Source organism: Protobothrops mucrosquamatus, unplaced genomic scaffold, assembly GCF_001527695.2.
Source record: "Protobothrops mucrosquamatus isolate PMUCROS unplaced genomic scaffold, P.Mucros_1.0 scaffold579, whole genome shotgun sequence".
Classification (NCBI taxonomy): Eukaryota; Metazoa; Chordata; class Lepidosauria; order Squamata; family Viperidae; genus Protobothrops; species Protobothrops mucrosquamatus.
Genome location: NW_015386880.1, coordinates 1,269,762 through 1,284,074, shown reverse-complemented (window position 1 = coordinate 1,284,074; position 14,313 = coordinate 1,269,762). Strand labels below are relative to the sequence as shown.

At 36.7% G+C, this 14,313-nt stretch overlaps 1 protein-coding gene across 1 annotated transcript in view; it reads left to right on the top strand.

Moving 5' to 3' along the window:
- Positions 1-382: 382 nt before the first annotated feature.
- Positions 383-14,313, top strand: part of BSN (bassoon presynaptic cytomatrix protein) — a 49,089-nt gene continuing 35,158 nt past the window's right edge. Inside the window, exon 1 of the mRNA XM_029284424.1 lies at positions 383-421. Coding sequence (XP_029140257.1) covers positions 383-421 — 39 coding nt within the window. The remainder of the gene's footprint in view (positions 422-14,313) is intronic.

Below are 14,313 nucleotides of genomic sequence, written 5' to 3'. Positions count from 1 at the left end.
TGCAGTTCTGAAAAAGATGAATTGGCACCCTTATTTTTTCACACAGAATCAGAGTAGTTATAAAGGACAAAAAAACCAAGTAAAGTGCTGTGTATCACAACAATGCACTATACTGAAAGAGACAGGAGAAGGTTGCCTCCTTTCCTTTCCTTTTTAACTGATGTTAGAACCATTGACAATGAAAATAAACCAAGAAAATAAAATTCAGAAGTTGAATTAGCAATTTAAAAACATAAAATGAAATTATATACTGATGATATTGTACTTACAGTTACTCAACTGAAATACTCCTTAGTATTAATAATATAATATATATACCAATACAGCCTTGTTTCTGATTATTGGATTAATATTTTTTTTAAAAAAAAGCCAATTAGTGATCATGAATCTGGCAGAGGAAGAACAGCAAGACCTGGATCAAGTAATGAAGTTTAATGCTACTGGGGGGAAAAACAGGTTAAATAGGAATCTACTTGACAAAAAATAATAACAGTAGGAATATAACATGCCTATTTTGTGTATTCAGGTTTTGAATACATATATATTTCCTCTTCCCCCTGTTCCCAATTCCTTTAAATGCTTGTCCGTGTGCTTACAGAGTTTGGGGGATATAGTATTGGATTGTCCTAATTAACACATACATGCAAATGCTACCACTATCCCACAGTCTCATGCTAGTGCAAATTATATTTATGAAGTATTGAACTAAACCTTTTCTTTCTCTGAATTCACTGAATATCAGACTCCTGCATGAAATCATATTCATCTGTTTTAATTACAGAGTGTTTAGAATTCATAGCAAGACTGGCCTTGAGTTAAAATACTAAAATACTACTGTACTGCATGCTATAAATAGTATGTAGAATATGAATAACTATTTTCTATGACAATGGTCTGTTCTTTCTATCTTGTTTAAGAAATGTAATACAAGGTTTCTAACCTATTCTACTGAACTTTTTAAGGTTAACTTTATTGAGTTCTACTGCTGTAGAAGCTAATAAAACTGTCTTGTATTAGGATTTTGTTTGTTTGTTTCATTCCTGGTTAACAAAATTCAGTATCGGTTTGTTAATAGAAATTGAGATTGGATTTTTTTGTGTTTCGATCAAGCCAAAGTTTTGGGAAGGTGAAAGTTCTTACACAATTTCTTATACAGTAGTTGAGTTTAACAGNCTCATTTGCTGTTCTCACCTGCCTATGATCTAAATTAAATCAGCCAATACAGACTATGGTTTTCAGTCCAGAGGCGAGGTGTACTGGACCAATATAGAAAATGCAATAAAAACTATTAAGGCACATTAAAAACACTCACAAATTTATAATCTGACACAAATTTTCAAAGGCTCACATTATCCATGTCATTGTATTTATGCTTCTTGTGACAAAATGTGGCACAAAACAAACAATTTATGTAGCTATTAAGCTGGAAAGATATTTCAGTCAGCTAACATCAGATATATTGATTAAATATGTATATACATATAACCTTGCTCCATTATTAAAATATGATTGCCGTAATGTTAAACAAATGAATTTGTCATGACACCCATTGCCCCACTCCCCCAATACACTCTCAGTACAGAGGTGCCTATAATATCAAGTGTGCTTCACATTTTCATTATTCTCTCCCATTTGCTGCTATTTTCAGGGATATTTTGAGATTCCATTTTTAACTTGTAGCTGTTTAATATGAACATGCTACAACTTCCAGCTTCCATAACCAGATATTTAGTCATCTATGTAGTATTGAGATTCCTGTGGAGTTGCAGTATCCTGTTCCTATCTCTGATCAGGGCTTGTTTCAGAGAAGCCATCATTCTGAATTCCACATATGCCATTTGTAGTACCTCAGCCATTATTCTTCCCCTGCTGTGCTTGATCTGCTGATTTCTGAGGGAGCTTATCTACTGTGGAGAGAAAGAAACAAACCTAGCCTTCCATACCATTGTATTATCAAACTGAAGACATTGCAGTTATTCATCCAATACTGTATTATGAAAAGGTAGAAAAGCTTCAGAGGACAAAGATGGGAGCCCTTAATAGGCACAGCTGTCTTTCCAATAGTCATTGCTGCTTCTATAGGCCTCATTTATAGATGCATTCTTCTGGAAACAGAGGAACAGAATTTTCTTTATGCACTCTGAATGGCATTCTGACTGCTCAGACATTGAGACTCAAGAGAGATCTGAAGCTGAAGGTCCAAACATGGTTTGAAGTGTGTGTGGATATATGTCACAAAACACCTTAAACCAGCTACTGTTTTTCTGGAGATCAGGTAGTTGCCCTCAACAGTTGTACAATTTACAGAAAGATTATGTTCTCATCAAGTGTTACATCTCCAATTAGATATTGTTTGAATCACATTTTCCCCTTCAAGTACAGAGATCCGCACAGTCTTAGTGGGCCTTTATTTGTCCTGGAAAAATCCAGATGATCATCAGGTAGCAATAAAGAATTCAGATTTTTTTTTTCTGTATCTTTTTGCTGCCATCTGATTGTTCCCTCCTTTTTTTGAAGCCCTGATACAGTATAAGTGATATAGCAAGACGTGAAAAAGAGAGGTGTAATGGACAACAGCTGCAACACAGATGGTTTATTAACTGTTCATTTAAAATTTCTGAATGATACCCAAGAAATCATTAGCTTCCCTTTAAAACATCCTATTCAGCTGAGAAATAATTGGTGTTGTGAATAAAGCTTATTAATAGTTTGCTAGAGGTTGCCTTAAAGTGCACTTTTAGAAAAGAGCTGTAGACAATCACTGGACTGGAGAAAAGAGTCAGAAAGTGCATTGCAAAAAGAGAGCTTCACTGGAATGCACTCTGCAGTTGTACTTGTTGTATAAGAACGTTAAGCTTATATATGCTTTTTTCATACTCCATATGGTCAAAAAAATAAAGCCTTTGGCATTCCGATCCCTTGGATATGCATCTTTTTTCCTGTATATACTGAGCATGTTTGAGATATGATCTGCTCCACTTTTGGAATTGCTCCCTTTCTGTAACTACTAATAAACACAGTGCTAGAAACACCTTGTGACATTTATATAATAATAATAATAATAATAATAATAATAATAATAATAATAATAATAATAATAATAATAATAATAATAAGAAGAAGAAGAAGAAGAAGAAGAAGAAGAAGAAGAAGAAGAAGAAGAAGAAGAAGAAGAAGAAGAAGAAGAAGAAGAAGAAGAAGAAGTTGGAAGGGACCTTGGAGGTCATCTAGTCCAACCCCCTGCTCAGGCAGGAAACCCTATACCATTTCAGACAAATGGCTGTCCAATCTCTTCTTAAAAACTTCCAGTGTTGGAGCATTCGCCGCTTCTGGAGGCAGGTTGTTCCACTGGTTAATTGTTGATTGACAGTCCTTCAAAGAGGAATCAAGATCCAACGAAGAGAGGAACTAGTCAAAGGTAGGCAACGAAGAACAGGACGGAAGTCCGCGGAACCTTTTATCGAACTGAGGGAGAAGAAACACCGTCGGGGACTCTATAACCTTGTGACGATAGTACAGGGGCCTCGTCCTTCTCTTCATTAAACTAGACATACCCAATTCCAGCAGCCTTTCCTTATATGCTTTGGCCTAGCAGTTGTGAGCTAAATCATTTTCTCATTGCAATGTAGTTTTAAACAAGTGTCTCCTCTTCTCTTCTAGCCAGCAATAGAAATAAAGTCAGCAACCTTTATTGTTTTAATTTCGGATGGCATTTCCTCCACTCCTGTCACATCAACTACTCTTCAGGAAGCAAATCTACTTAGCAAATAAGATGCCAAATAGTCCTGGCTCTCCAATTGCCACACTGGGCTTAAACTTCATCTTGCGATTAGAATAACTTTATTATTTGTAGGTCAAGTGGCTTAGAGACCAAAAAATAATTTAAAGCCATCTTCATGAATAATACTAACTAAAACGTGGTTTAGTTTTGACCTATGATGATGTGAGAAACAATTCCAACAAAGAAAGCTTGGTTACTAAATTAAAATAGATAGTTTTATACTGTATTTATTTCTACCGCTGATATCTCATTCTAAACAAAATAAATAAATAAATGGAAATGCATTAGACAAAAAGCAGTTTAAAGAGTTGTCTTGAATTACATACTTTTTTTCTGATATTAATTTAACATACTCTGTTATATAGTTGCCTGATCTCCACATCCAGAGTGGTTTTTATCATTGTATTACAATATATAATGACACTAGGTTCTTTCCAGGACTATTATGTTTGGAAGAAGTTAGGCTGGAATTTATTGGTACATCTTTCAGTGATTATCAGTGGATCACTTCATTCCCAACTCCAATTCTTTAACAGTAAGAACACTTATCTATAATATGGTTTGTTTGGATTTGCCTGAAAGGTGAATTTATACAAAATCAATAATTTATTATTAAAAAGTTGTTTTATGATTAATTATATTTTCCTTCATGTTTTATGGAAGTGATCGCATTATAATTTAAAATGAGTAGTAAATACACAACAAATTCAATGATTTATTGAGCAACCATGGGAAATACTCTGCAGTAGAAGACTATTTTGAATAGAGGATTTTTTATCCATTATGGTCTCACATGGTGCCTTTATGACTCAGTTTTATTTTTTCATCCATATTTCACTGTAGAGTGGTACTAGTCCAGTGGTGGCGAACCTATGGCACAGTTGCCAGAGGCGGCACTCAGAGCCCTTTCTGTGGGCACGCGTGCCGTCGCCCCAGCCCTAGGCCTTCAGCTGGGTTTTATAAAACCTTTTCGCTTTAGGCCTCCACCGCCGTGTGCAAAAAAAAAAAAAAAGGTTCAATCAGTCATTTTCAACTTCTCACAGGAAAAAAAAAGATCTTGCAAAGTTCAAATTGATTGATTGAACTTTTTAGTCCCACCCAGTCTGCTGTTACCACTGCAGCCACGCCCACCCAATTGGCCACGCCCAACCAATGGGCCACACCCACCCGGCACTCGACGATGCATAAGTGGGTTTTGGGTTGCAGTTTGGGCACTTGGTCTCTAAAAGGTTCGCCATCACTGTACTAGTCCATCAGATAAAGCCATGGTAAAATCAACTGAAAGTCCATGATACACAAAATTTAAGGTTCACAATAACTATTATGGAACCTTAGACAATATTTTTATATGACACCAGATGAAAGGATATGCTAAAAAATATTTAGCTGTCCTAAACTTTTATTACCTTTTCTTTCTGTGATTTAAAGATATTCAGTTTTATTTTAACTTTCAAATGCAAAAACAATGCAGGAATGTTTTAAAACATGGCTATTTTTAATTATTCTATTAATATTTTTAGGAATACATATGAAATCATCATATCCATATGGTATTTCTTTCCACAAAAGGACAGATAAATAAAATCAACTACTGCTTTTTAATTTATGTTATATTTACATCAACAGTAATGAACAACAGGATTAGTTTTATATAAGATAGTGTGATTTTCTTTTCATGCCACTGTACATATAAGAAAAGACTGGCCAGATAATTAACACACCTGTACAAAAGGATAGAGTTTGTATTGTGATATTTTATCACTCTGGTGGCAACATCTTGATATTGTGATGGGTGATATTTGGTTGGATATTTTAGAGAGAAGTAGCTATTTTTCATTTCTGCAGCATATACTTATTTTCTGTCTATAGGATACATTTTGTTTTACGGAGTAGTCTCTAGTAGTACTGCATTCAAAAGGTCCTATGGCAGGTTTTGAAATTATGCAAGTGATATCTACTAGATGTGGAAAGCATTTTATTACATTTCTGTGAAGCAGAAAAATTAAGAAAAGTATGGAGACATTTTGTATCTTCTCTCTTAAATTGATAATTCTAGAGGTACAATACTGGGGGCATTATATTCCATTTTTATTCTTCTCAAATCAACAGAACATTAGAAAGAAATTACACTAAGTTGTTCAGGATTTTGTCTCTCTGTCTACTAGTAAGACAAGTCTCCCAAAACTGAACAGAACAGGACCAAATTTTGAAAGAGCAGAGAAACCAGCAGAAGAAAGACCAAGCTGGAAAATGCAATGGATCAAGCTGAGGGCAGTACAGAAAAACATTTCAGAAACAAATTCCTCAGTACATTACTTCTGGAACATGCGCATGGGTAGTGGCTTGGAATGAAACATCTGCAAGAAAACAACCAAGCTCAAAGAGCACCAAGGACCCCCCCCCCCCCCGAGAGCATGATATCTTGTAGTTGGAAGAGTAAATATGTATAAACTTTTGTCATAATGGAGTTCATTTTGGAAAAAAAAATCTCTTCCTGTTACTCAGTTCTAGTGAAGCACTGTCACTTGATCAGGATGCTTATATTTAATTGTATCCTGAAAACTGAGTAAGAAATAATCTTTTTCAGGTCAACCTAGACATTCTTGAATGTTTCTAGCTTTAGAATTTAATTAAAGAGGAAGTGGGTTGACAAAGGCTGCTATTTTTATTTCTAACTAGCACATTTCTACTATCTTCACTTGGTCTTTCCTCAATAGAGAGCTTGGTACTCAACTTAATGGCAGCTTTTTAAAATAAATAATACTAAAAATTTCAACTAGAAAGTTTGTCAATATAATGAAATCATACCTGACTTACCTTCTGCTATCATAGTAATAACAAACACAATCCTGATTTGGAGGTTGTTGGTATCTAAAACTAAACAAATCAGATTGGCTTAGAATGTTTGCAATTGAAACATGTGTGCTAGTCCAGAGGTTTTCAAACTTTTCATGCTAATTTAAAGAAAAAAATCTGGAACTCCTGATCAAGAAACAAATTTCTAGTGGTAGAAAAATGGCTGCATTTCGGTTATTTGCTTGCTTGCTTGCCCTGATTCTTTCCCAGAACCCCATTCAATTCTCACAGAACAAAACATAGTGGGAAAACTCCTGCTATAGCTACTGTATCATGGGAATGATTGAAGCTAATGTAGCAGGTTAGCTGTCTTTATGGATTGCTAATGTGATGATAGGTTCACATGGTAAGAGGAATGAGGTGTTCTGAAGATGCTAAGGCAGGGGTCTTCAAACTTGGCCCTTTTATGACTTGTGGACTTCAACTGCCAGAATTCCTCAGCCAGGCACTCTAGATAAGGGGATCTAGGAGTTTAACTCCACAAGTCATAAAAGGACCAAGTTTGAAGACCCCTGTGCTAAAGCAACACAATGAACTTAGAATAAAACCAGCAAAAGCTTATAAATACTGGAAGTATATCTTTGGATTTATTTATAACACTGAGAATGAATGGATTGGCTCAGGAATATAAGTCTTACAGACTGGTATCAAATCATTTATCACCATGACAGTACAGATGATGTTTATAAAATCGACCAGTGGATTTTACCTTAGTCATTTCCCATCACCAGTTCCTCGTAAGTGAGCTTTATTCTCACCAAATGTAGTGCGATGTTAAGAGACTGAGTAAATGAGAATCTGAAAAGGAGTAAGTTATCATACCTTTCTTTTTTTATTGAAGCTTTTAAAAAAGATTAAAAACTAATATGAACTAATATGTAAGGAAGAAAAAAGGAAAAGAAAGAAAACAGAAGGAAAGAAAAAGTGCAAGAAAAGTTAAAGAAAAATAGAAAATAGAAAAGAAAGAAAAAAAATACAAAAAAGTGGTTTCTGATATTCATCACAACAGTTATAAGTACATTTAACCTCTCTCTAAAGTTACATCATAATGCTTTCTATAATCTATCCTCTAATAATCAAAGCCATAAATCACAAGTTCATTTTTTTTCTTTTCACCCAAAGAGGTTTCCAGCCACCAATAAATGTAGATAGTCTCTTTTCTCTAATTAAAGTTAGTTTATTTGTCTCAGCAAGAGCTTCCGCTTCACCAAGAATTCCTCCATAATTGGTATGTGAAATAGTTATTATATCCTTCTGTAAACATGTACCTAAAAGTTCCATGTACATTATACCTCTTCTTATTTTGTGTTCCTCATCATATTTGTCATAACATCAGAGATGTTCTTGGTATGCTGCTCTGTAGGCAATATTAACTAGTAAGGAGATCCATAGGATTTCTGTAGATTCTTATCTACAGAAATCCTATGGATCTCCTTACTAGTTAACCTTTATTGTCTGTGGGCACACTGACACACATTACAAATGAAATTCTCTTGCCTGCTCTCAAAAAAGTACACATACATAACACACATATAAACATGCTATATACAACATACGTATATACCTACACCCTTACATATAAATACATATACATATAAATATTAATCACTGTCCATCTTGAATACATAGCGGAAAGAGGAAGCTCGAGAGTTCGCAAGGTTAATACTCTATGGAACAAAACTGTGATTGAATCTCGATGTTCTGCTATGGATACCACAAAGCCTCCTCCCAGAAAGTAACAAGGAAAACAGATTGTGAAGAGGATGTGTAGTGTCCCAGACAATCCTATGGATCCTACTCAAGCAATGTTTATATGCTATGTCCTGGACGGAAGGGAGGGAACTTCCAATAATTTTTTCTGCCTTCCTCACCACTCTCTGCACCGCCTTCCTGTCTGAAGCAGTGATGTTTCTGAACCAGACTGTAATGCAATATGACAGGATGCTCTCGATCGTCCCTCTGTAGAAAGTGGTAAGGACAGGGGAAGGAAGATGTGCTTTTCTCATGCGATGCAGAAAATGCAGGCACTGCTGTGCCCACTTCACCAGTGTCTCGCTCTTAAGCAACCAAGCCAGTCTATTCGTTAGCTGCACACCCAGAAATTTGATGCTGCTAACCATCTCCACGGGTGAATCATTAATACATAGAGGAGTGTGGCTATGCCTGCCTTTTTTGAAATCGACAATGATCTCTTTAGTTTTTTCAACGTTTAAAACTAGGCAATTTTTCTTACACTAGTTCACCAAACCCTCAACCTCCTTGCGGTAAGTACCCTCACTGTCATCATGAATAAGGCCCACTACTATAAATGGTTTGTCTTGGAATCTCAGGAAACTGCTAGGTTGCATGGTCCATGATATATTAGCCTAGAGTGGCTTTTTGGATTTCACAGATATCAGTGCATTTTCTTTTATGCTTCACTTAGAAAATTAGGAAAGACAGAATGTGTTTATATGTTGCTTACGTTTTTGGATTCATGTAAAATAAAATTGTGAATGAATCAAGTCTGAAAACCAACAATTTACCACATACAGTGCCTAACAGGAAGTATGTGCATGTGTTACAGTGTTGTTTCAACAGGTGTTGAGCAAGCTACCTTCAAGTTTGTAACACATCGATGTCTTTACTATGTCTCGATTAAAGTACTTTACATCGAAAAGTAAGGTGACGGACAGGTAGAGTCGTAAAAATAAAAAGGTCAGTGGTACCGTTGAGAGAAATAAAGTTACCCGATAAAAATAAGACTTAAGGGTATCATGGTAGGCAGAGGGACTCCTAATCGTGAACGAAGTTCGCTCCAGGAGAAGGCTATAATCACGATAACAAACCTCACCACACAGCAGGAACTAATGGATCTCCTGCAAAAAAAGAGCCATCAACAGCATTAATTGTTCCGTTACCTGAAGCACAATTGAATGAATGTGCCTTGAAATCACCAGGGAATAGAGTACTAAATAAATGCATAAATAAGTTTAGTGGATTCCAACTGGGGATTGTCATATGGTCAGAATTATTGGCCTCTGGGGGAAAGGAGGCTATGGACTTAACTGACTCCAGTAGCATTTCAGCAGCTGTGAGATCTGAGCTTTAGACAGAGCCTGGTGAAGTTACCCAAAGCCATAGTGACACACAATTTAAGGGAGAACAAATACGAAGATAATATAGGATTTTCAAAGGAAAAGGTGGATTAGCCAGAAATAGTGTAGTCTTCCTTAATAATGCTATTATTATGTTTGGACTTTGGCCCATATAGGGCTTCCATTTCTTCCTCAAGTAAACCTTCCATCTATCTGTGTCATTTAGACTAAAGAAATCAGAGAAAAGTTCATGAATAAAAATAGTGCCAGTATCTGAAGCGAGGCCTCTTTCAGGACACTCTTGCCTGGAATGTCTCCCAGATAATCAGGGATCATCTTTGAAGGCCTGCCCTGGGTCCTTCCTATGCTAAAGTGTGGTGAAGAAGACTTACTACCCAACCACCTTTGCCTTCTTTTTCATCTGCTATCATCATTGTCAAAGGACTCTCATTTCTTAGCCATGAGAAGTAGGATATGGAGGAAGGAGATAAACAAGGCTGAAGGGATGAAGTTCCATACATTTCTGTTGCAATAGCTCTTTAATTCATGCCTACAACATAATTTCTGTGGAGTTCCTGTGTGCATGGTTATATTCTAGATCCAGTTAAAACCTTATAATGAGGCAGGCAAGACCATTTGAAATCAATTTTCATGTATCCATGGTGTCGTAGTCAGCTCTAGTCTGTTATGAATCAAAATTGACCAAGAAATGCTAGTCTCAGTTGATCCTGTGCTGTAACAAATTACAACAGCATGGCAGTTTCACCAGAAAGAAAATATAATATATATAATATAATATAATATTTTCTTGCATAAAATGCTGTGACAATGATGATCAGTTGCCCCAGTCATATAAAAAAACTGAGAAGCTTTGGATAGAGATCCTTGCTTCTAGGATTCACTCCATCTCTTTTTCCAGTGTATCATACCTAGTACTTATAGAATGAAGTGTTGTGAGCTATTTTAGTTAGCAGTTTGACAATGATTTTTTTTATGGAAGAGATAGATCAGTAAATTATGTTTTAGGTCTCCTTCCAATACCCCAGCAATGTGTTTTCCTCCTGTCCTTCAGATGGGAGGAAAGGAGAACCCTCCCCCCCAGCTGTCATTTTACTGTGCCTCAAAAATGTGGTCAGCAAAGTTGTTACCCTCGCACAAGGATAGGAGTGGCAGATTCTGTTGTGACAGTTGAGGGAATAAGGAGCCTTTTCTTCCTTCCTTCCTTCCTTCCTTCCTTCCTTCCTTCCTTCCTTCCTTCCTTCCTTCCTTCCTTCCTTCCTTCCTTCCTTCCTGAAATAAAAGAAAACCTTTCTCATATTCATATATTTCTCAATGATCTTGCTAAAGAGCAAAGACTGGTCTGCACATATCCTGCCTGACATACTCTTTTCAAAACGGTTCTCATTGTCACCTCTTATAGTCTTTCAGTCAGGATTTAGCCAAACAGTTTCTCAGACACAGTTAACAAACTAATCCCCTTGTTGTTTTTGTATTCACTTTCAATATCTTTCCCTTTATACAGAAAACTCATAATAATATTCTTTCCGTTATCAGGCCAGGTGCAATCTTAACATTCCTGTTAGACAAATCATTCAGCCATTTCATAAGTGAACTAAATCTATATTTTAACATGTTTCCAGTTACAATGTCTACATCTCCAGCCTTACCATTTTCAACATTCTCCTAAGTCCTAACATGTAATCTTCTCATTGGTCCTTTAGTAAATTTTTAGTCTTTAATCATAAATAATCAAATTAGTTATCCTGCTGGATTTTTATTCATTGTTTTGCCATATGTACATATGAACAGAATGATGTTTAAACCACATTGTTTGACATGGACTTTCTAAGCAGATAACTCACCACTCTCTAATCCCAATCTTTCTCAGGTCTCTAAGAGAATCCATCACCATCACCATCTCTTGGATAGTTGACTACTATATGTGTGTATCTAATTTTCAAATATTTTATATTTAACAACCTTACTATGTTGGCTAGAAATATTAACTTTTTAACACAAATGACGTCAAGCTAGGAAATGCTATTCCCACCCTCTGCTCAAAATTGGAATATGACTAAAGGCCAAAAAAAATAATTCTCAATAATTTCAGAAAAATAATTTCTGAATCCATTATTAGCCTTTTTCTCATATATGGAAACTTCAGTAAACAAGTGATACTCCAGTTGTAGTGTCACTGTTTTTCTTAGCTTGATTTTATCATTTTTAATGTGTGCTTTCCCTGTTTCTCTATTTTTCAGCAGTTTAGAGCAAAGTGCTTATTTCTCTGTTTTATTTTATTATCTCATATGATTTAATATAACCTAATATAATTGTTGGTGGCTATAAAAGATATCTTCCAGGAACAGATCTTGGCTTCTCTTAGGCTGTTCTTTTGTCTGTACTAGCTTGTTTGCAACTGATCTTAACATGCTGATCTTTTTTTCCAATCTGATCTTCCATATTGGTGGAGCACTCTGTAGCTTTTTTTCTTGTTTTGTTGATTTTGCATCCAAGATATTCAGTTATTACTACAGCAATAATGTACATTAATTAGTATGTTTCTTGCAATGAGCTGTTTATATTTGATATTACAATATTGGCATCTTTTAATACTTGTGCTAGCTGATTTTTGGGGAACAAGCTTCAATGCATGCAACCTTATTTTGTTGACATCCTGTTCTAGATGTCTATTTATTCTTTGTTTCAATTTCTTTTGTTTTTTAATTAGAGGGCTTTGTTCTTTCTGAAGAGAAGACAGAGGAGAGGATGCTAGTTTGGGAGTGTTTGTTTTGTTTAATAGCTATACCGTATTCCTCTACAGCCAACTTGCCCTAATTTGCCTCTATAGTATGAACTACTTCTAGCAAGGCTTTGATTTCTTTACCTCAGGTTAGACCTTTGCAGTTCTTCTAATTCAGTTTATGTGAATACTTTATTTTGTATTATAACTCGACATCGATCTATTAGCCTCTGTTCTGCTATTTCTGATTCTGGATGTTGTTCTTTCCAGAACTGGTATATTCTTTTCAGATATCGTCTTCTCATTAGATTTGCTTGATAACAGATCATTATTTCTTTGTTTTCAGTCTTTATATATTTGCAGCAAGTAAATAATTTTTCTTTAGTAGTCCTAGACTTTCTGGCTCTGTTTGCTCAGGCAACAGTATTGAGTTTTATAACCCATTTGCCACCAGATGTGCAGGTATTCCAACAACTAGTGTGGTCCTTGTTGACCCTAGCAATGACTGATCTGGTATGGATTTCTGTAAATCAGAGGTCCCCAACCTTTGAGCACTAGGAGCCGGTTCCGTGAAGAACGTTTTTTCTGCGGACCAGAGGGGGCGTGGTTTCATGTACTGCCCCGTTCAGGGATGGGGCGACATTAGCGCCGGCAGGATGCGTGGGGGCGGGGCGACACTAGCACTGGTGGGAAGCATGAGGGCGGTGCTAGCACCGGCGGGCTGCACAGGGTGGGGTGGTGCTAGCATCGGCAAGATGTGCAGGGGTGGTGCTAGCACTGGTGGTACATGCGGGGGCGGCACTAGCACCGGCGGGATGCTCTGGGGTGGGGCAGAAGTAGCGCTGGCGGGACGCTCAGGGTGGGGCAGTGGTAGCACCGGCAGGATGCTCGCTGCTAGTGCAAGTGGGGGTGTGAGTGCACGCGCGTGTGCGTGTGCACTGGCCATCCCTTCACGTGGCCCGTGACTGGACCAAAGTCACCCAGTTAACTTTAATATCTAAGCGAGGCCTGGAGTGCACAGTCCTTTGGATTTGAGTCTTTTTACTCATTGCAATATAAGCTGCTGTACTGATAGATCTCTGCCTTTCTATTCGATGATATATATCCCTCCTCCCATATTTTGCTGCATTGGGACCCTTGAGCTGGATCTTATCACTGACCTGAAACAACAGAAACAGCCAGTTACTTTAATTATAATCCCTTAAGAGAGTGAATACAGCAGGACTTTCAGAATAATTGCCCTGTCATTTTAACTCAGCATTACCTTCCTGCACAACAGAACTGAGGCAGAAAAAGGGTTGCTTTATGTTCTCAGTAGTTCTGCCTCAGAACCTCAGGGACATCAAAGCATGCATTCGACCATATCCTTTATAGGTATAAAGTTATTTAAAATTTTAAGCGAACCATTTTAGTCAGAAAAATAATTTCTACAGTATAGGAGAATGACAGGAAGAACGCTAAGGTATCAAAAGACAAAATTTACTATATTGCATACTCAAAAAGAAACAAGCTTGAATGGCCTCTAAGCCTTTATAAATACTGAAAAGCCCAGCAACTTCTCAGCAGAAGCAAAAAAGCTGCAGTGAGCAATACTGAAGGGAAAGGCAGATACAAAGAGAATATCTGCATTGGATCAGACCATGTTGTGTATACATGCTTATCTTTATAAGAACCCTCCCTGACTGAAATGTGAATATAACTTTGTTTCTGTACTTGCATCCATTGTTCCAGACATATACTGTACAAATCTAAAACCAATGAAAGGGCTTATTGGTCCAAGTAAACAGGTAAAATATAACATCTCTTTCATTGCTTTGTAACTCTTCTCGGTTTCATTAGACTTTCCAAGCCCTGATACT